The sequence below is a fragment of the Stegodyphus dumicola genome, chromosome 6 (assembly GCF_044657685.1).
Source record: "Stegodyphus dumicola isolate Sdum_Otavi_A_Nest chromosome 6, ASM4465768v1".
Taxonomy (NCBI): domain Eukaryota; kingdom Metazoa; phylum Arthropoda; class Arachnida; order Araneae; family Eresidae; genus Stegodyphus; species Stegodyphus dumicola.
Genome location: NC_140773.1, coordinates 222,411,343 through 222,434,614, shown reverse-complemented (window position 1 = coordinate 222,434,614; position 23,272 = coordinate 222,411,343). Strand labels below are relative to the sequence as shown.

The 23,272-nt window shown below is 32.4% G+C and overlaps 2 protein-coding genes across 3 annotated transcripts in view; one reads left to right on the top strand and one right to left on the bottom strand.

Annotated features, from left to right (window-relative positions):
• Positions 1–2,129, bottom strand: part of LOC118185483 (hexosaminidase D-like) — a 53,423-nt gene extending 51,294 nt beyond the window's left edge. For both annotated transcript variants that reach the window (XM_035355343.2, XM_085819575.1), the window contains exons 1-3: positions 2,014–2,129; positions 1,741–1,876; positions 599–653 (exon numbers count right to left, since the gene is read on the bottom strand). In XM_035355343.2, the coding sequence (XP_035211234.1) occupies positions 599–653; positions 1,741–1,778 (93 nt within the window). In that variant the 5' untranslated portion in view covers positions 1,779–1,876; positions 2,014–2,129. The remainder of the gene's footprint in view (positions 1–598; positions 654–1,740; positions 1,877–2,013) is intronic.
• A 344-nt stretch (positions 2,130–2,473) lies between these two features.
• Pex23 (tectonin beta-propeller repeat-containing peroxin 23) overlaps positions 2,474–23,272 on the top strand; it is a 92,751-nt gene continuing 71,952 nt past the window's right edge. The window contains exons 1-4 of the mRNA XM_035355345.2: positions 2,474–3,018; positions 7,432–7,614; positions 12,203–12,325; positions 21,982–22,104. Of these exons, the coding sequence (XP_035211236.2) occupies positions 2,800–3,018; positions 7,432–7,614; positions 12,203–12,325; positions 21,982–22,104 (648 nt within the window). The 5' untranslated portion in view covers positions 2,474–2,799. The remainder of the gene's footprint in view (positions 3,019–7,431; positions 7,615–12,202; positions 12,326–21,981; positions 22,105–23,272) is intronic.

Genomic DNA, 23,272 nt, shown 5'->3' with positions numbered 1-23,272 from the left:
AGCCCACTTGCGGGATTCGAACCTCGGACCTAACTACCAGTGTTCAGAGACTTTACCACTTAGCCACTGGTGGGCCTAAGTAAATATGGATGAGAATTATAACAGTACAAAAATAAAAATAAATAAATAAATAAATACAGCAACCACTGTTTATACTGTTTATTAAAAATCTCTTCTATTTCAAACATATTTGAATTTATTACACAGTTAATTTTAACAAACGGCAGTTTGTGTATTTCAAATAGCAATATCAGTTTTAAACTTTTCAAGCAAAACAATAATTAATCCTAAAATGCTAATTAAAAGTTAATACTAAAATTAAACTATTTATGTACTTTTGAAATTCACTTTTTATTTTTTGTAAAACTATTTTTATAATTACATTCTTCACAAAATTTTTTCTCTCACTATTTTTCAAAAATTCTATCAAAATTACTTATTTTTTAAACTTTTATGTATTTTTATCAAAAATTTATTTTTTGGAAGCTGTACATTTATTAGTCAAAAGTAAAATGAATTCAAACACAAACTGAAAGTCATTAAAATATTTTAACAGGTCATCACAAAATGCTAACTGATCAAGATAACAAATCTCTACCTGCTCATAATATGATACAACTGGAGGAGCACCTTTCAGATCAAAATGAACCAACCTGTAATAAAAAATAAAGTAGCTTTCAGTTCATTGCTTTAAGAATTAAAACAAGTTAATTAGATTCTTGACTGAAATTCACAGAATTCTAATTCTGTGAACCACAATAAATTATATATTGTGTTCATAAATATTTCCCAATTCATACATAACATTCATTTCATTGTTCATGGGGAAAATGGTGCCATCTGAAATGCAACTGTATAACTATCAAATATTTTTTTTAAACGCAAATATTTTATGTTTTAAAAATATTATTGCTTTTAATATGGCAATTCAAAACACCTTTTTTCCCCCCTTCTAAAATAATGAGTTCAGATGACTGATTGATTGATGAATTAGATTTTTTAGAATTAGAGTTTTCATATGATATCTAAAAATACAAATTTTAACTATCTTTATCTTACAAATATGATGGCTTCATCTTCATGTAATGTTGTTTCAAATAACATTTGAAAGCATTTTATAATACATTTTTCTTACATAAAAATTAATGAATTAAAAACACTTTAACAATTAAATAGCTTTCTATTTTATCTCTCATCCATTTGTAGTATAAATAAGGCATTTGGTTAATTTATCATCACATTTAATTCTCCTATTCTTTTCATAGGATTGAAAATCTCTTCACCAGTGAAGAAGCTATTTTAAAATTTATTTCTCGCTTATTCCTTTTGTAAATAATAGTAGGGCCTTTTCTGATGATATACAATCCTACTGTGATTTATTGAAGTATGCTTCAAACTCACAAACATCTTTTAAAGTTTTGAATTATCTAAGCGAGAAAAAAACTGGTAAAGTTCTTTTATTTTTGGTGCAAATAAAAGAAATTCTTTGAATTACTTTTATTTTTGGTGCACATAAAAAATGAGAATAAAATATAACAGCTAGGAAATGTGAGAAGTAAATAGATAAATTTCATTCTTCTGCCTCACCGAAAAATCTAAAAAAAAAAAAAAAAAAAAAAAAAAAAAAAACTTATGTTAGGAATTTGTTGCATTACTAGGATACTTAATAGTATTGCCCAAATATTTACATAAATTGCGCAGCATCGACTGTAATAGAAATCGTAAAATGTAAGTACTTACTTTCGAAAATCAGACGAACTGCAGTTAAATGAGCTCATTATGAATGTTGCAAAATCAGTTATTGAATAGAATTAGATTTCCTGTTTGAGTTCATTAGCATTCAATTTTTTAAATTAGGTGGCTGAAATTCCATTACCTTAAAAAAATACCGGTATTAATCCCACAGAGTATATATTATATATTATATAAAACGTAATTATACGCTAAATCGCTTTAAGAAATATAATAGCACCAATCTTTGCACAGAATTTTAAGGAAAAGAAAGCAGCATACCAAACACAGTAATGCATAAAAGAAAAAAAGATGCGGACTAGAAAAACGACAGAAGGTAAATACAAGACGACTATCAAAACTGAAACCATAAACGTTACTGCATATTCTGCCGGTTGTCTTCTTCAACAAATTTAAAAATGAAAGAGTGTTATGCGCTATGTTATGAATTTACCTAAAAATTAGAGAGACTCTTAAAATTTATATATTCACTAATTATTATTTTCATTAATTTTTACCTCATTAATTAAATTATTGGGACTATTTATTTGCATTTGTGATCTTTTTCATGATCATAATTGATTGTCAGAAAAGTAAATCATTCATTACCTTTTTTTTATTAGTAAGACATTTAATTTAAATAATTACATAATATTCAAAAGATATTTAATCCTTACTGAGAAAAGCATTACTTTAATTCATTAATCAAGGAGTCAGGAACTGATGTCTGTTTTGTTTTCATTTCGGGTGTTTGGCAGGCTCCCTTTTTGTGTAATCTTGACGATGTTATTATGTGTTTCATATTATTACATATGTTAGATGAAATCGCGCTATGTGAAACTAAACAGCTATGAATATAATGTGGATAACGTGAATTTTATGTTATAAATTTTCGTTGAAGAGTATAATGAGTGAATTTGTATGGTAGCCTTGATTTTAGAGTTTGGCTGTTCGATAAGAGGTTATAAAGGGTATTAATTTTTTAGTTTACATATGATCATGCGTTTTTTTGCTGTTTAAAAATTTATTTCGTAGACGCATGAGATTTTTTTTTTTTTTTTTTTTGCCATGTCTAATCTTTGGGCAGTGAATACTCTTGGTAAAATATATGTGCTGTCTACCGCTGAAGATAATTGGCATGAGGTTGAAACCAATGGTATTGATATTAAAAGGATCTCGGCTCATGAATTTTTCACTTGGGCTATAGGAGGAGATCACCAAATTTATATTTATGTGCCTACAAAGGATATTCCTATTCGGTGTCGTGTTATCACCTTCGAAAATGAGGTACATTTTACAGTCTTTTTTTTTTTTTTTTTTTTTTTTTTTTTAAACTATATGGGCATAATTTCATGTATCAATCAAAGTGATTTTGTCAGTAATATTCTGTGTGTTACGTATCATGAATACCACAAACTGGTACCCTGAAATTGCATAATTTTCCCTTCTTGATTTCCACATGCTGAAATTAATAAAAGAAGGGGTTATGTGAGTTAAATGGTATTTTTAAATATAGTTAATGTATATTAAATTACTCTTAATCATAGCATAAGCAGCAAATTTTTCAGAAATTTATAATAATTTGCACAAGTCTATATCTACATACACATGGAAATCAGAGAGGCCACTAAAATGTTCTTCAGTCAGAGATCAGTTTGGTACTTTCTGATTATCCGCATCTCCACTGAAAAGCTGCAAACTTGTTGGCAACTTTGGAGAGCATTCATGAACTCTTTGCTAATTGTTTCCAAGCTAATGTGTGAAAGGCAACAGCCATTTATAAAGTGGCAGCATTCTAAAAATCAATAGATTAACAAAATAGAAGAATAATACAGATAACACACATATACAGATAATAAAACAGAAAAAATTGGTAATAAAACACTTGCCTCTTTCAAAAAAATTTTTTTTTTCTTGGGCAGTTTTTCGGTTGATCTTTACAATATGGTAACTGGTAGTTTGGCGACATTTTGGAGGCGATAAAGGTTACTACCTGGCACTTTGGAAATAATGTCAGCAGTACTCAGTTCCGATTACGCATTATTTTGTGTGAGGGAAATGAGAGATCATGGGATATGTCATGTGATATTAATGGACGAATTACGGTTCTTTAATCGGAAAAGGGGGGAAATCGGGAAAAAATCTGGAAATTTTGTATTTGGCTTTATTCTGTGTTGTGTGAAACAGTGTTCGTGAATTTTTGGATCCCATGGCCGTAACTAAAGTGAATTCGAAATGGGTATTTATGTATGTATTAATTTAATGTATGTGCTCATTTATATTTTAAGTAGTGTTTTTGAATTTAATTATATTTTAATTAAATGATAGTTATTTTGTAAATTTTATGTTTGTAGGAATTTGGTATACGTTTTAGTTGAAGTAAACGTGCATGGAAATAATATAAATATCTGACATATATGTTCTTTTTACCGGGTTTAAAGATTGAGAAAATTGTCATGTATTTTCGTGAAATTTTTCTAATTTATGAGAAAAAAGCAGTGTACATGGATATAGTGAAGAGTGTGCGCAATGCCATTTTTGTGCAATTCTGGGATGTTTTTTTAAGTAAAAATAAGTTGGCGTGTACATGGTTTATGTGTATGTGTTATTTTGAAAAACGCGTAAGGAGTATGGTATTGTGCACTTTTTCCCAATTTTGCAGTGAATATTTGTCATGATTAAGCAGTTTTGTTTGATAAAATTTCTAGCATAAGTGTAATTCGGCTAGTACATTGTTGGAAGAAGTGTTCAGTAGATAAAAAGAAAAGAAACATGTCTTTACTTCGTGAAGACAAAATGGTGGCGGGAAAAAAAAATAGAGGGTTGCTGTAGGAGAGTTGGTCGCCAAATTTTCGCCAAAAAAACGCCAAGTTACCATAATGTAAAGATCAACCAGTTTTTCTTCCCATGTACACAATGATATGTTTTTGATTTTGGAAAAATCAAAGCATTTTATAAATTTTGCATCAATTAAACTTGCATTGTGTACTGGCCAAAATAAGCATGTGCTGTATACTATATGCCTAAGTGTCCACATAATTACTTTTTAGCAACGTCATAGGTTGCTACATAACTATTTTAGCAACATGTTTACTTTTTCAAGACTTGAGTAAGAGTGAGGTAATCAGAAAGTATCATCAGTTTATTTTTAAAATTAATATCTGGATTTCCTCATGAAATGATTATGAAGCAGAATTTATTTTAAAGGAAAATAATGCCATTACTATATGTTATTGAACAAAATATAGAATGTAATAATGTAAAGTTTTGGAATGGTGACAATTTCCATTATATCAATTTATTTTAAATATTTAATTTTCCTAGATTTTCTGCTTTGCTCTCAAAATATCCAATATTATCAAAGTATTAAATTTCACCCTGCTCTTTTTAATTTTGATTACAAAATTTTTAATGAAAAGATACACAATCTTTTTAAATGTAGTGGCATTGCTTTAATTGCATAAATGTATATGCTAATTACAGCATTATAGTAAAACACTTGAAGTTTTAAGTGTCTGTTAGTGAGTATTAAGTGCATTGATATCCAAAAAATATTTTAAAAAATTAAGAATATTTTGCATTTAAAGGGAATTAGATTTTGCATTGATTCTGCACTTGATTGATATTATAAATTGATATTTTACATAATTATACATACATTCTGCACAATTTTTTACTTTGGATGAACATACTTTTTATTAGCATCATGCCATATTTGAATAAATTATTGTTATGTATGAAGTATCTTTAAATGATAATTGAAGAAGTAAAACCCCAAAACATTTATTATCCATTATTTATTAATTATAGTCAGTGCACCGCAAGAAAGTTCTTGGCCATGCCTAAATTACTTGGTATCAGGCAATTATGGATCTCTGGGTAAACTGGGACAAAAGGTACATGTTCTATCATAACTGAATTTACTCATTTACGATGTCGGTTAAGTTCTTTTGTCTCTCCCTGCAGTAAAATGAACTCCAATTTGTAACAGCTGAGATCAAGTCTCTTCTTGCTGTGAACTGTATTAAGATCTTTTCATCCAGAAATTAGGAATGAAGTTTAATTTTTGTAATATAGCTTCTTCTACAACTGGTTTTTCATATTTTATTAATATTATAATACTAATAAAAATTAAATAAAGTTTTCATGAATTAAAAAAATCTGAAAGTTTTCAGATTTTATATTATGCCCAAAGAGCCTTTTTTTTTTTTTAACTGAGGCCAAAGGGCCTGAGTGCACGTCATTAGTTCGTAAAACTATCGAAAAAATGCATGTTATCATGTTCAATAAGAGAGTGAAGGTGAGTGAGATAGCTGAAGTTATCGAGATATCAGAAGTGTGCAAAACGTCTTGCACAAAGAATTAGGGGTGTGAAAACTCTGCACAAAATGGGTGCAGCTTTTGGTGAATGCCAATGAAAAGCAAATGCTCAAACGATTTTCGCAGCAATCTTTGGATGGATTCAGCAGTGGTCCGATCGATTTCGTGCAGCAATTTGTCAGTATGGATGAGACATGGGTCCACCACTACCTGCCAGAAACGAAACAGCAGTCCAGGCAGTGGGTGGAAGCCAGTGGTTCAGCATCAAAGAAAGGAAAGTCAATTGCATCTGCCAGAAAGGTCATGGTCAGTGTGTTTTGGGATGCAAAACGGATCCTGTTAATTGATTACCTTGCAAAGGGCAGAACAGTTACAGGTGAATCCTTCTTTACCAGCTGTATGCCAAAATTCACAAGAAGAGGCCTGACTTGAAGAAGAGAAAAATCATCCTTCATCAGGACAAAGCACCTGTATACAAGAGTGTGTTAACAATGGGAAAACTATGGGATTAGGGGTGCAGATTGCTCAGCCTCCCTCCCTGTTCTCCTGATTTGGTACCCTCAGATTTCCATCTATTCCCAAATTTGAAGAAATTTGTTCCTGCGAAGCGCTTCGCATCCAGTGAAGAAGTTGAGAGGGTCATAGATGAACATTTTCACAACCTTCCAGACTGTCACTTCCGGGAAGGAATACTGATGTTAGTGAAATGCTGGACCAAGTGTGTTGAAATCAAGGGAGATTATGTAGAAGAATAAAACCATTTTTAAAACTGAAAGTCACAGTCTTTCGTTGTCAGGCCGAAAACTTTTCACCTTACTCTACCATAAGATTCAATCTTACAACAAAATCACAAAATAATTTAAAAAGAGCATATCTTTAGAATTTCCAATCACACGCTGAGATTTTTTTTTTTTTTGTACAGTGTCACCCTTGCTTGCTTTTAAATTGTTTAGTTTGTTAATCAAAAATTCGTTAAAATTTTACAAAATTTAAAACAGGTAATAAAACAAATTCCAGATTCCATATTTGGGCTTCCAGATACCCTTATTCGAGTGGAGGATTACGTTATTAAAAATTTGATGGCTCTAGGTATACTGCTGTTTTCTTACAATGGACATACATATGTACATACATTTATGCAGATTCTTCATTACTATTTAATTTTTTTAAGGACAATATAAGGTAATAATGTTTGGTGGCAACAGTTTGAAAGGTCAGCCTTTTAGTTTTCAACACAAAGTGCTAAAACAAAATTAATAGCCCTTCTGGGCTAATGTCCTTTGGACTAATTATTAGATAACAACTAAATTATTAATTATTTGATAATATATATTTTTAGCCATGTGACATTAATTTTTAATTTTATTATTCTTTTTTAAGAGATGGAATCCTATTCATGGATTTTGCTGTATGTTATTGCCCACTGATCGTCCACAGTGGAGTAATATGGATGGCTTAGCTTCATTGCCAAAAGAAAATTTCCACCTTCCTTCAAAGAGTTGGGAATGGGAAGGAGACTGGTATGTGGAAGATAATCTGGAGGGTCAACCTTTGGAACCTGAGGTATTTATTTGTTTTTCATGGTGTTTATATATTATTAAATCAAGAATGAAACTGAGTAATATAATTGATATGCATTTATTTACATATAAATTTAACAAACATTCTCTATTCATAAAAAGCAAATTTAAAGTTAATGAAATTTAATTGCAAACAAATAAATGATTAATTATTGCTGCAAACTAATCTACAATATCATTTAAATTCTGAGAGCATATGTAAATGAAGTGAAAATATCAAAATCCATGAATAAATATACAATTCTAAAAAAATTTTTAATCCTAAAAAATTTATAAAAATGCATAAGTGAATAATTGCCAAGTAGGCAGAAGACAGACTTATTAAGGGAAAGTTGCCTCCAAACCTAACTCTTCAATTATTCAATTCATGTTTCATCATCCATGTAAGCAAGGGTAAAAGTAAAATTCAAAACCAAAAGCAAAACCAAATGTTGTGAATTGCCAAAAAGAAATTTAAACAAGTGGAATCTCAAGAAATATTTATAATTTATGTACACAACTGCTGTTTAAATAAAAGCATACTCTAAAAAAGGAGTGTGATTATCTATCTGTCTTCATTTTATTTATTTCTTTTTTGATTGTAATATTTTTTCAAGTTGATAGAACAATTTTAATAAAGTTACATTTTTCAATTTTATCATTATTGTCAAATAATTTTGACTGTGAGATTAAAATTGAAAGATATGATTCGCTCCCTAAATTTAGACTGTACAGTTTTTTTATCTAAGCTTAAGTTTGTGTTTGATTCTGCTTTGGATATTGGAAATATTAATAATATGGAGAAACTTTAGTTTGATGAATTATATCAACCTGCTGATTAGAGATATTTCAAAGCTGAAATGTTGTTTCTAATAATACAGTAGCTAACAAAAGCATTTGTACACTTACGAGTGTGAATGAAATATTGCTTTATTCATTAATAAAAATTAATATTTTAGAATGAAAATTTTTTAATAATATTTATACATTTTTTTAGCAAAACTACGTTAATTATATTATGAACATATTAAAACTTTTTTTGGAAAATCAATAAAAAAAAAGTAACCTCACAGAAGTCTTCATATGCTTTAAAGAAATCTGCACATATTGGTCAGTATTGTAGTAGTTGCCTCAGTTAGTATTTTGTAGTATATCCTGCAGTATTTATGACAGCTTTCAAACATCTGGGCATAGAGTTCATCAGTTTTTGTTTTGGTAATATCTGCATCAATGTTCCTCCATTCTTCCATCATTACTGTTTTTAGTTCAGTTTTTGTTTTAATGTTGTGTCTTTGTACTCTAATTCTGTCCATATGTGTTCTGTTGGGTTTAAATATGGTGTCTGAGGTGGTCTTCTTAGTACTTGTGGACAATTATAAACACCCAAAAGGAGAACGTTGAGGGCAGTGTGCTTAGAATCATTATCCTGATAAAAAATAAAATTGTTTCCAGTATCTAAATTTTGGACGGATATTTTTAAATATTTAAATAATGAGCGTGGTTCATTGTGCTATCAATAAATATTAAATTATTTAATACTGATGCTGACATGCACCCTCACACAAGAACACCTCCACCGACATGCTTTCCTGTATCAACCAAGGTTTAGGGATTAAACTCCTGGTTTTTTTTTTCCTTCATACAATTATACATCCATATGAATCAAAAATGTTACATTTGCTTTCATCTACAATTAAGACACATGATTCGGCTTATTTACCATTGATTTCATGATTCGGCTTATTTACCACTTACACATGATTCGGCTTATTTACCACTTCGGGCTTATTTACCATTGATTTTGAGAAGAAAAGCCTAAGCTTTATTTTTTGCACTTCCAAAAAATTTTCTTTTATCAGAGCACCCATGCAATCCAGCTGATCTGAGTACTCGTTGAACAGCTTTAAATGGATCTGAAGTAGAAAATTTTTCCATAGCTCCTGTAGAAATTTTTACAACATTCAAGCATGGGTTTTCGCAGATTTTCTAACTATAAATGTCTGATCACGTTGAATTACATTGAATCCTCTTTGTTGGACAACCTCTTCTTACTTTATTTTGGATCCGATTTTCACTTTTAGAGCATTTTATCGCATACTGCACCATAGAAGGGTGTAAATTTACTAATTTAATGATGTCCCGAATTAAATTTCCATCCTTATGATAAAAATTGATGAATTTTCAATTAAAATTGATAAAAATTCATTGGTTCCTTACTCACATTAAATAAAATATAATGAAGTAAGCAAGCAAAAAATAAAGGCAAACAATTTTTTAAATTAAAAGAAAGTAGTTGATAGTAATTTTATTTATTAAGTTTTGTGAAAATGTTTTGGTGTATGATAATTTTTGCGACACTTTTTTATCTATGCTTACATTTTCAATTTTAGAAAAAGAAAATAAGTCAGTAGTAAAAATGAAAATTTTTAGTTTTATTTAAAGTCACATGGAAATGATATGAAAAAATTTGGTCTTTATATTTGAATTCCGTTCCAGATTACAGTGCTTTCTCTGCAAATTCTTTAAGTATGCGAACACTTTTGTGAGACACTGTCTGTTATCAGCAAAGTATGAAGTGCCAGTATGCGTAAATCCATGTAAAAGGTGCCATGTAAAAAATTTTGGGATTTTAATAGAAATATTTTAAAAGGGGGGGGGGAAAGAAAGAAAAATGAAGAACCGCAACCACTTTCTGATTATCTGCATTGCCACAAAATTCATTCATTGGCAACTTTATGAACAGATCAAAGAAATTTGTTTGGCTATTTTTATGGCTTATAAGTATTGTTCTGTTCACAAATAAAAATAAAAAGGAACATTTTATGAGAAAGATAAATTGTGCAAGAAAGAAAAAACAGAGATCTATGACTGTTTTTTGCATTTTTACAGCCAGTGGACATGGTTCAGCAAAATGCCAGTTAAATGTTGAAACAATGGATGCTTATATAATCAGAAAATACCGAATTCAGTTTTAATGTATTTCTAATTAATGCAACCACATTAATAGAAGAGAAAAAATTTTCAAAATGTGGCAAACTCTGGCAACAATACACACAACCAATCTTTCGGCAATCATGCTGTCATAATAATCCTTTAGTGAAGCAATGCCGCCCTTTTCATATGCATTCTTTTTTGTTGTATTTCAAGTTACATCAGTTTTTATAAACAAATTATATGTTTTTGCCTTAAACTTAGTTTTAAAATATGAGCTCATTGAATTTGCCAACATTGGAAGAAACTGTGGTAAAATTTCTGCAGGAATGCAGAGTTTTGCTGAAAATTTTCTAAAGGGAACAATGAGGAAATGCATTTCCTAGATATTTATTCACTGTTGTGGAAGGTTGCACAAAACTGAGTCTCCGCAATTCTCTGATTTTTTTTTAATTGAAAACAATATGTATTTTGGGAGAAGAACTGAGTGAAAAAATTGCAAAAAGTTTCGAAGAATTTAAGTGTTTTATATTTTTAATGTATCTCATATAATGATAATGTTTACTGATTTCACAATAAATATTGATGATTTGGAAATGTTTCATAAAGAAAAAGAAGAAGAAAAAAAAAAAAAAAAAAAAAAAAAAGAGGCATGGAAACCACCAACTTGCACCCAATAAGTAACTTTTACCTTTCCATGTGTAAAAAATCACTATTGTCCCATGGTCATCGTAAAAAAAAAAAAAAAAAGATTTAATATATTTTTCAAGTGGTCATAAAATGGCAATGGCAATGGCAACTAACATTGTCAAGAATTGATTTTGAAACTGAACCAGTTATTGATGTAAAGGTCTTTGTTTTTCTCATTGCATCACCATATGGCTTCCACAGTGGTATAATAACTTAATGTCAATTTCATGTCAATTTTTACAAATTCTCGTGTAGAATAAAATACTTTTTTCTTGGAAGAAGACAATAGCTTCATCTTTACTTGATCTGAAATTAAAAATTGTCAGCAGTTTGAATCTGGAGAGGTAGATTTCTTATGATCTAAGATAATGATTTCACAGTTCTCGTTAGTTTGTTTTGATTTTTAGTTTATTATATCATTTGGTTGTAAACGTTTGCCAAACTTGGCAGTTAACCATTGGTTTCCTATAAAACGACAAGCAGCTAGAGTATTTGCAAATGGTGTTATTTGGAGGATTTGCAAACAAAGTTGGTACTGTTCTGTTATCAGGACTGGGTTTAGAAATGTATACATGTATGTGTTCATATGTTCATGTATGCATGCATATGTATAAGTACGAATGAATGTGTGTGTATACATATACACATAATATACAAACACACATTCATATTTTCATACATTTCTGAATTCGGTTCTGATAACAGAATGGTACCGTAATTTTTTTTCAAATTGTAATACTGATTAGAGATAATTTTATTATTTTTTACCTAAAATATTCATGTTAAATGAATATATAATTATATTTTAGACATAAAATTACAGAATTTTTATTATATTTATATAATATGATGAAAACTAAGGCGATTGTGAGCCAATAAGAGCTAACATTACTCAGCAATTTTGTGGTATGAATTATTTAAGAAAATAAGTTCTTCAGAGCTAGAAATTATTATTATTTATTTATTTTCAGGGATGGACTTATGCAGCTGATTTTCCTGCTACTTACGGGCCTAATAAAAGTTGGAATTCTTGTGTAAGAAGACGTAAGTGGATTCGTTATCGGCGGTTCTGTGCTACTAACAAATGGTCTTTGGTAATTAATATTCACTGCATATTAGTATGGTAAAATATTTTTAAGTACATATGTTATCGGCAACGTATGAAACACCGACATTCTGTAGAATGCTTAGGCACTGTATATAATGCCGGATGTTTTTGGGCAAAGTATGAAATATGAGAATTATTACATACTTTCCCTAGGAATTCTAAAGAATGACAAATGCGGTTTATGCAAAGTATGAACAAAGGTTCTAATAAGGCAGTTATATACACTAGCTCACAAAAGTTTTGTATGCTTACGAGTTTCGATGAAATATTCCTTTATACATTAATAAAAATTAATATTTTAAAATGAAAATTTTTAATAATATCTGTAAATTTCTCTTAGCAAAACTACATTAATTATTTTATGAACATATTAAAACTTTTTTTTTTTAAATCAATCATAAAAAAGTAACAGAAAAGTTACGTCAGAAAAGTCTTCATATGATTTAAAGAAATCTGTATATATTAGTAAATATTGTAGTATTTCTGTCAAGTAGTATTTTATACATTCAAAAGTCGTTAATCCGGACCTCAAAGCTACAAACTTTCTGCGCATGAGTCAACGCATAATGTGTTTGACGCATGCGCGTAATACCTTTATGCAAGTGCAAATGCGTGTACGCATGCACATAATACGTTTACGTATGCGCGTTTAATGTATAACGGATGGTATAAGCTAAGCTAAAATTATCTAATTATCTATTTCAGTTAATGTTGCAGATTGTGTTTTCCCTTAATCTTCGAATTGGAACCGGCTTATTATTTTTTGCAGACTGTTAGAGCAATTTTATAAAAGTCAGTAGGAACTTTCAATTATGTCAAATAGAATTTCCGATGCTGGATCTACAAAGGGAAAGTCCCTCAGGGGGCTCACTTTTGTGAGTACGGGTGTGGCAATCCCGAGGTACCCTAGCCCTTCAGGGGATCATCTTCTTGGTGAGACGGGTGTCACGATCCTGGAGCCCCAGTGATCTATCCTCTTTTCCGTCTCCTCTCCTCTTGGCTGGATCTTTTTCCCTTCCCTTCTCCCTTGTGGTTTCTCTCTACGGAGTTTGGGGCTCGTCACGAGAGGCTGGAACAGACCTTGTTTCTAGTTTTCAAGTGGGGAGAAAACTGCCCACGTGTTTGCCGTGCGTGGAGACCCGTGTCGCTGGAAAGGAGGGTCCTGGTAGTTGAGGGGCGAGGTACTGTCCCCAACACACTGCTTTGGCCTCTGCTTCAGCTAAACGGGAGGCACCTTAGTCGTCCTCACGGGTGTCAATCGGCTGGTCACTAGTCCTTGTGTCAGTGGCTTGGGGTCAAGCTCTCGGGAGTACCTGCTTTCGGGAAAGCCGACTGTGGGGCTTCAGTTTGCGTATAGGTCCGGCTAGCCCTAACACAGGAATCTGTGTTCCCTTGTTGGGCTCCGTGGTGGGCGGGGCCGTCGGACCCGAATCTTTATTCTTTCACTATGGCTTCTTCTCATATCTACTTAATTAAAGATTTCGAGGTAACTCCAGTCACTCAAGTCACTCCAGTCATTCAATCTAGTTCTGAAACGTCTACAGCTAAACCAGTCACTCAACCTAGTTCTAAAACGTCTACTGCTAAACCAGTCACTCAACCTAGTTCTGAAACATCTACTGCTAAACCAGTCATTCAACCTATTTCTGAAACATCTACTTCTAAACCACTCACTCAACCTAGTTCTGAAAAGTCTACTGCAAAAAAAGTACGTACAGATACAAATGAGAAAAATCATAACAATAGTCCCCGTTTCCTAGTCATCTCTAGTCCTTCTGGCGAAATGCATAAGATGTCTCCTTTCGTAATAAACAAATACATCCAGTCTTGTATTGGTGAGCCGAGAAATATAAAGCGTCTCCGCTCCGGAGACTTGCTTATTGATACAACCTCAGCCACCCAGTCTGCTTCTTTACTTCAGATCACTAAACTTGGGCAAGCGAATGTCACTGTACCACCACATAAGTCACTCAACTATTGTCGGGGTGTAATTTCAGAATTCGACCTTCTGTATGTTTCTGAAGAAGAGATCGCTTCTGAGCTATCCGAACAAAATGTCTGCGGTGCAAGGCGGATCAAGATGCGTAAAGAAGGTAAGTTGATAGACACGAAACACGTGATCCTTACCTTCAACACGCCTGATCTGCCTAAGAATATTAAGGCCGGATATCTAAATATTCCTGTAAGACCTTATATTCCAAACCCTATGCGATGTTTCCAATGCCAGCGTTTCGGCCATTCTAAGACGTCTTGTCATGGCAGCCTCACATGCGCCCGATGCTCACAGATTGGCCACGATTCTGATAATTGTACCGCTGCGCCTTTGTGTATAAATTGCAAGGATGACCACCCAGCATTTTCTCGCTTGTGCCCAAAGTGGAAATCAGAAAAAGAAATCCAGACTACAAAAGTTACAAGGAACATCTCTTACGCCGAAGCCAGAAGACTAGTCCAGAGCACACAGCTTCGACCAAATACATCATACGCCAGTGCTGTTAAATCATCTCGTACAGTTGCCACCCAAACTTCAATAGGCACACAGACCCTACCAAATAAAACCCAATCGTCTACATTCAACAAGAAAAAAGAAAATGCAACCCATATAGTACAAAAAAAAGAAACAGTTATTCAAAGTAAGCCCAAAATTGCCACACAAAAAACATCAAATAAAAATAGAAGTCGCAGCAATAGCTCTCTTGATGAGATGATTTCTGAATCTGCGGATTCAGACTTTATGGAAGTGGAAGAGGGTCTGGAAGTTCCCAGGCACCTACTTCCACGAAAAACAAAAACCATTCATAATGGCCACCCTCGTGTCATGGAACTGTCGCGGTTTCCACCGAAATTTGCTAGACATCAAATCTATAATTAATGTGTATCATCCTGTATGCTTCGCAATACAGGAAACAAATCTAAAACCAGAACAACAGGCAAAACTTCGGAGGTTTTCTTTCGTCAGGAAGGATAACTTTGCAGGTGAACGCGCCAGTGGAGGTGTAGGTCTCCTGTCCTCACTGGATTATCCCTCAAATGTTCTTTCTTTGACGACATCCCTCCAAGTTGTCGCTACTCAAATAAATTTTGATATTGTTGTTTCATTTGTTTCTTTGTATTTGCCTCCAAATGAGCACATTGATCAGAAAGATTTAAATGATCTTTTAGAGCAGCTGCCTGAGCCTTTCATAATAATAGGAGATTTTAACGGCCATAGTCCGCTCTGGGGTAGTAAAGATACAAATTGCCGTGGAAGACAAATTGAGCAGATGATCGAAGATCATAGCCTTTGTCTCTTGAATAATGGGCAGAATACTTACTTCCATGAGCCTTCAAGGACATTCCACGCTCTCGACCTTGCCATCTGTTCATCATCTCTGCTGCCATTTTGCACTTTTAGTGTGGGAAATGATCTTTACAACAGCGATCACTATCCCATTTTTATATCTCTTGCACGAAGAGGAGCAAACCCCATGTCGAGATCCCCTCGATTCATACTCGATAGGGCAGACTGGGAACTCTTCTCTTCCATTGCAGAGCTCACAGATGAAATGGTAGAAGATGCGCATATCGATGATGCTGTTGAAGCTGTTACAAATACTATTATTGAGGCAGCTATGCTTTCCATTTCTAGAACATCAGGAAAAATACTGAAATATTCGAAACCGTGGTGGAATCGCGATTGTCGTGAAGCACTGAAAAAACAGAAAAAAGCATGGGGTATTTTTCGTAGATATCCTACTCTGCGAAACCTCATTGCATTTAAAAGAGCCAAAGCAAACGCACGAAAAGTAAGGAGGCAGAGCCAAAGGAATTTTTGGATTTCCTATGTGTCATCAATTACATCCTCTACGCCTAGTAAGCGGGTTTGGGAAAGAGTTCGAAAAGCATGCGGAATATATAAAGACCACTCACTTTCCTTTTTGGAAAAAGATGGCCGAGTGATTAGCTCCATAGAAGACATTGCGAATACTATCGGTGAGACATTTGCTGCCGTTTCTTCCAGCAGAAACTATTCACCTGCATTTCTCTCTATCAAGCAGCACTCTGAAATAAATCCCATTGCATTCAACTCGTCCAAATCTGAGCCTTACAATAGAGCATTTACTATGCTGGAATTAAAGAGAGCTTTATTGCAGACACATAGGTCTTCTCCGGGTCTTGATGGCGTGAATTACGAAATGCTAAAACATCTGTCCTATAAGTCACTGACTGCCCTCCTCACTCTTTACAATAGAGTGTGGAAGGAGCGTATTTTTCCCAGTGCATGGAGGAGAGCTGTTGTAATTGCTATTACTAAGCCAGGGAAAGATCCAAGGAATCAATCGAACTATTGGCCAATCGCCCTTACGAGTTGCTGAACTGACTAGTCGCCTTATCCCTTTTAGAGATATCTGCTGTGTCATCAAGGGAAAAGTCCGGAAAAAATGGCAGCAAATTTGGGATGTTCAGCTTCAAAACAAGTTAAGACATGTAAAACCTAGAATTGAGCATTGGGAATCAACCAAAAATCGTAAGGAGGAAGTTCTTTTGACTCGCCTCAGAATTGGTCACACTAGAGTCACACATAACTAACTTCTCAAAGCTGAAAATGAGCCTGTGTGTTTTAATTGTAATGTTTGTTTATCTGTTCGTCATATTTTAATTGAGTGTCCATGTTTTAATAGTCTTCGCCAGAAATATTTTAATAGCTGTGACTTACCTCTCGACCGTTTAATCGGAAGAGAGGTCAATTGTAATTTATTTTATTATTTGAAAGAAAATAATTTTTATCACCTAATGTAATTTGTTTTAAATATTGTATCTTGAATTTTAAATGTGTGGTTTTAACTTGTTTTTATATGACTTCATCCTTTGGATCCAAAAATAAAAAAAAAAGTGCTTGATGGTAATTTTTTTTATTGAATTATATGAAAATGTTTTGGTGTACGATCACTTTTGTGGCGTTTTTTTATCTAAGCCTCCGTACATTTTCAATTTTAGAAAAAGAAAGTAAGTCAGTAGTAAAAATGAAAAAAATTGGTTTTTATTCAAAGTCACATGGAGATGATATGAAAAACGTTTGGTCTTTATATTTGAATTCCATTCCAGGTTACAGTGCTTTTTTTGCAAATTCTTTAAGCATGCAAACACTGAGACACTGTTTGTTACCAGCAAAGTATGAAGTGCCCAGTATTTGTGAATAACCTCACGCATTGTCAACTAAGGAGTAGGAACTTGCACAGTTGTTTCCAAAGAAGAACTGAGAAACTGCTTTTTCGAATTCATTTTCATTTTTTTTACTTGTACTTCCAGATTGATTTTTAGAATTTATTTTACCTTCAATAGCATTTTCAGTTTTAAACAGATTATACAAAATATCTATTTCGGCATCTTTACCACTGATGGTATGAATTTTTTGCATGCAAATGCATCATTCATTTATTTCCTTTAAACACACTAAGGACTTCAAATACACAAAATGTATTTGAAACGGAATGTGTGTATTATTAAATGAATTGAAATACATATGATATTTGAAACGAATCGGACGTGCATTTCATACTTTGCCGGTTTCTCATTTAGCATTCTACAGAGTGCCTAGGAAATATGTGAAATATGAATTGTTTCATACATTGCCAGCTAGTTTTAGGCTTTATATTATGCATAGGCTATTTCAAACTTTGCCAGTAACACATATACATCTTTGAATGTAGTAAAATTTAAAGTATGATGGGAAGTCAGATAAGTATTTACTTTTCTTTTATACAGGATCTTATTAAAGATTATTATTTTTTAATCTTATGTATTAACAATTAAAGAAAATTTAATAAAAAAAGAAGTTAACATAAATTCTAAGGATTCTGTATTAATGTTGAAATGATGATATGAGCTATTCACAAAATATACAGTTCTCTCTTTTTTTATATATAAATACATGAAATCTTATATTCATAAAATATATAAAAGGTATTTAAGCCAAAGCAATAAATCAATTTCTTAAAGTCATGTCAGTCAAAATAATAAACCAGTTTATTATACTATGTAGGGCTTTATTGTCATAATATTGGTAAGCATTTCTAGTTTATTTATTAAACTTTGAAAGTATTTGTGTTAAACTTGAGTATTCAACTCAGTAAATGCTTGTGTTTTTACATGTGCAGTTTTGTAAAAGTTGCATTTACTTCCATCGTCATGGAGAAGGGGGCACTTGCATCATTTGAATTTAATATATATGGATCCTTTTTCATGTTCTGAGCATTGCTAATTTATAGTAATAGTTGTTGTTGTTGTTAATGCTCACTTGTCTTGACCTAATCAGTCCAAGCCCACAAAATTTTCTGGCAAGGAGTACAAGTTTATGCCTGTTGTTGGCAAAGCCTTAAGTACTTAACAGGTGACAGTGCGATTTAGCTCAACTCTGCCCCCAATTTTGATTGAGAACATCCAGGGGGAAATGGGTACGAGGGTGTCCCTCTCGTCTTCTCCTTCCACCACATTTCAAGAGGACTTTCGGCTAGCCACATATTTAGAATGCCCTCATGTCACACAGACACTATACATTTACAGACACCCATGCCTTCTTCTGGATATGAATCTGTGCCCTTCAGTATGGCAATCAGAGATGCTATCAGATTGGTTGGACAGCCAATGGTAATAGTATAAGGTATTTCTCCCACTTCCTTAGCGTGCCTTCGTGGTGTAACGGTAGCATGCTGGGCTGGTATTCCAGAGGTCCGTGGTTCGATTCCCAGCAAAGGGGGTTGCATATTTTTCATCTTTTCTGCTTCCAATTAACCTAATGACTCTACAAGTGGCACCCGAACTAAAAAAGGATTGTGGATGATGATTCTCTGCACCCAGGATTTGGCGACTAGGTCCCCTAAAAACCTAGTCGCCCTTTAAGAAGGGGAGTATATAAGGTATTTCTCCCACTTCCCTGGCGTGCCTTCGTGATGTAACAGCAGCACGCTGGGCCTTTATTCCAGAGGTCCATGGTCCAATTCCCGGCGGAGGCGGTTGCATATTTTTCATCTTTTCTGCTTCCAATTAACCTAATGACTCTACAGTAGTGCATAGAACATATTCTATGTGGGCTATTACCCCACCTTGTGTTAATTGCTAAATTTTGGACTCCTGAGTTTTTGTGTTCTTCTTTAAATACTTCATCTTTTAAAGAGAGGCATTTTAATTCAAAATTTGGAAACTGAATGAAAAGAATAATGAAAAACTTATATGTCATGATTGGTGGTGAAGGGGAAAAACATCACTTAGTGCATATTGTTACCATTTAGTTTTTGTACTTATGAAGGTTATGAAGGAAGAGAGAATGAGAAGCTCTGAAAAAATATCAGTATTATAAAGTGTGTGGTTAATGTTGCCATGAAATAATATTTTTATTTTTGTTATTTCCTTTTGAATTTATTGTTTTTATCGATAATTGCAGTTTTTATGTGTAGTTTAATAAGTCGAAAAGAGTATCTTTGTAAGGAAGAAGTTGTGTTTCTCTATTAATACAAGCCAGTTATTCAAATAAAGAATTGAACACTCTCTGAGCCTCTTGGATCTTTACACTATTCCTGAGCTAAAAAAAAACGTTCAATAAGAAAATTTCATGATTGAACTCAATGTGAAATTTGTAAAAATATAGTTATTTGCATTTATTATTACTTTTTAGTTGTTAGCATAATATTTGTTCAACGCAAAACAAAATTTGAAGAAAATTTGGACTGAATTAACATCTCAACTGTAAATCCATGTATGTGTATATATGATACATATACACACACATACATACATACATACATACAATACATATATGTATGGCACGATATGAATGATTTGGAACTTGGCAATGGCGTAATAGATGCGTAATGAAGAAACTTGACAAGGCAGACATGGCTGGATGCAAGATAATTTTATTATTAAGGAAAGCAATCTTGGATTCGCAATATTTGGTTCACATACAGACGAGCGTCTTATGTGGCTTATATTTTTTTTTAGCTCAGCAGATATTCATTGAACAAAGAAGGTAGCCACAAAGCGTCTGGCCAGGAGGAAAGCTTAAGCAAAAAGTGATGCAGTAATTCAGAGGAAGAAGGGAGGAAGTCAAAAGTTTCACTTTGAGTTAAAAAAGTTTTGGTTTACAATTTAGTGATTGGGTAAGAAGTATCTGCATTAAGCGTTATGTAGGATCGCATGATTAATTTGAATGATGCAGTTTAGACTTATAGCGCTATACTTAAGATAAAGAGAGGAAGTCCCCAAATTAAGTAAAAAATAAAAGAGGTAATATCAATTAAAATTAGAAATTTTCTTTCATTTTTTTTTTTTTTTTTTATCTGACGCATTTTTCCCTCTTCAAAGAGAAAAAGGCAGAGCATTAGAGAAGCCTTTTACAAAACATAAAATTAACTTTTGAAGAATTAAAAAATGACGGAGCATAGGAAAATCTGCAGGCTATGTCCTCGATGCTTCCTCATCTCTTTCCTCATATAAACTTTCTCTTCCTTTACTAATGTACTAATGCTTTTCTTTTACCATGCTCTCCCAGCCTTTCTTTTGAAGGGAAATATGTAAGATATAGCAAAATACGATGGCTGCTTTAAGAATGACTACAACTATAATATATATTTATACAACTATGACATGCAGGTTAACTAAAGGCATAAAAAATTTAACTGGAAGATAAGAACTAGTCAATCATTTTTAAAGCAAAAAATGTACAGTGACTAAAGAATAAAGAAAATACTATAAGAATAAAGAAACTGAGCTCACTGAGTCAAGTAACAGAGTGTATGTGTGATGTAGAGTGATATGTAAGATATAAGAAAATATGATAGCTGCTTCAAATATAATTGATGACCTCAAAATTAGCAATTCTAGATTTGGTACTCTACCCCTAAATTCATATATTCTCCCAAATTTGAGAACCTTCTATGTTATGACAACCTCAAATTAACCAATCATAGCTTGTCTCTACAGTTACATCAGACTTAGATTAAATACCACTGGTGAATTAACTACATCATTCTTCCGTTCCTTTCCCTGAGTGCTCATCCTTACGCCGCTTTGCTTCTCAACTGCCCACATCATTTCTTTAAAAAAACCAATGTACATAGAAATTTATCATATTTAATTATGATTGAATAAGTGTCTGCCAAATTAATTAGATATGTGTGAGAATAAAGATGGGTCATTTAGAAAAAACCAGTTTTGTTATCTTCGCCTTTTCTTGCCACTCTGCTGTATGTAAGATATAAGAAAATACGATAGCTGCTTGAGCTGCTAAGTTGAATTTCGTCAATTGGCCCAGTAGAACAGGAGATACAAAACTGTCCCATCCCTCTTTTTGCAGTGTGCATATGCACATATTATGGATGTATGCATTTATGTATGCATGTTTATATGTACATACTTATGTATGTATATATATACACACACACATATATATACATACATATACATGAGCATACATGCACACATTCCTGAATCTGTTCCTGATAATAGAAGAGTACTGCATGTTATTTTAGCAAATTGCATTAGAAATTTAAGTTTTATGCTATTTAAAATAATGATATCCAAAATGTATATATATAAAATTATGTAATACATTTAATTAAAATGGAAAATTCTTCTTTCTGATAAGACTTTTAATTTCTTTAAAAGATTCCAAGCATACATGAAGATCCTGTGTTAGAGCCATTTATAGATGTATCTGTGAATGGTACAGAAATTCCTGGAGGAGAGTCAAATAATTTTGCTGTGTGGGCTGTGACCATAATGGGTAGAGTAAGTGCTAATCTTCCTTTAATTAGTAAATAGAATGTAGTTAGTCATAGACAGGATTGTGTTTATTAATTGCAGGTTTTGAACAGATATTTAATTTTTTAAAGTAAATTTAATATAGTTTTTTATCACAATGTAGTTAAAAAAAACTTTTAGTAGATAATTTGAATAGTGAATATAAAAATGCACATAAGTAAAATAAGAATATTTTTAAAATTCTGAAAAGTAAAGCTATGTACTCTTCAGAGTTTTTTTTTTTTTTTTTTTTTTTTTTCATTAAGCAGTGCCAGACTCTCTGAGATTATAAAATACAGGAATGCCTTGTTTAGTACTGTTAATTCATTATTCTAAATTGCCACACTAAATGAATCCATGATAAGTAAAAAACATTACTTCAGTAGTAAAATTAGTAATTCGTTCCTATAAAAATATTTATTTAAAATTAATGGAAAGTAATAAAAAAGTGCAATATGTAATAGAAGAATTTTATTGTTAACAAAGTCAAAGGGGGAAAATTAGCATTTTTTAAACTGAGAAATCAGTTTTTTTGCACCAATTTTTTTTTTTTTTTTCTTCTTCCTTTTTTCCTCTTTCCATGAAGTAACAAAGAATTGTCTTTAATTTTTGCCTTCTTTCAATTCTTTTTTTTGTTCAGATCATTTTCTTCAATCAATTCATATGCTGTCTTCATGGCATTGAATAATTGGTAGTGTTTTTTTTTTTTTTTTTTCACATTCTTCAGCTTCACTTTTTTCTTCATAAGCCTGTTCTGTGCTAATGGGAGATTTGTCATAAAAAGGCTGAGATTCCATTTTAATGCAGTCCATGATATTAGCAGCATCTAATGAGTCAGAACCAAAATCATGTCTGAGTTTCACGACTTTTGCTGAGATTGTAACCTTTTGAAAATCAAAGCTGCAAAAATCACTAATGCAATGGGGCAAAACATATTTCCACATGCTTCTTGTATTGTTTTTACTTATTTCATTCCATGTTCAATATTTTCCTTAGCATTTCGGATTTTGTAATTTTTCCAAATTGTGGCCAAAGATGGGGCATTTTCACCAGAAGGAAAAACAACATTTTGTGATTTCCTCCGAAAACATCCTTCTCAAATAAAAAGCCTTAAATGTTGAAATAAGCTGTTCGTCCATGGGTTGTAACACAAAGG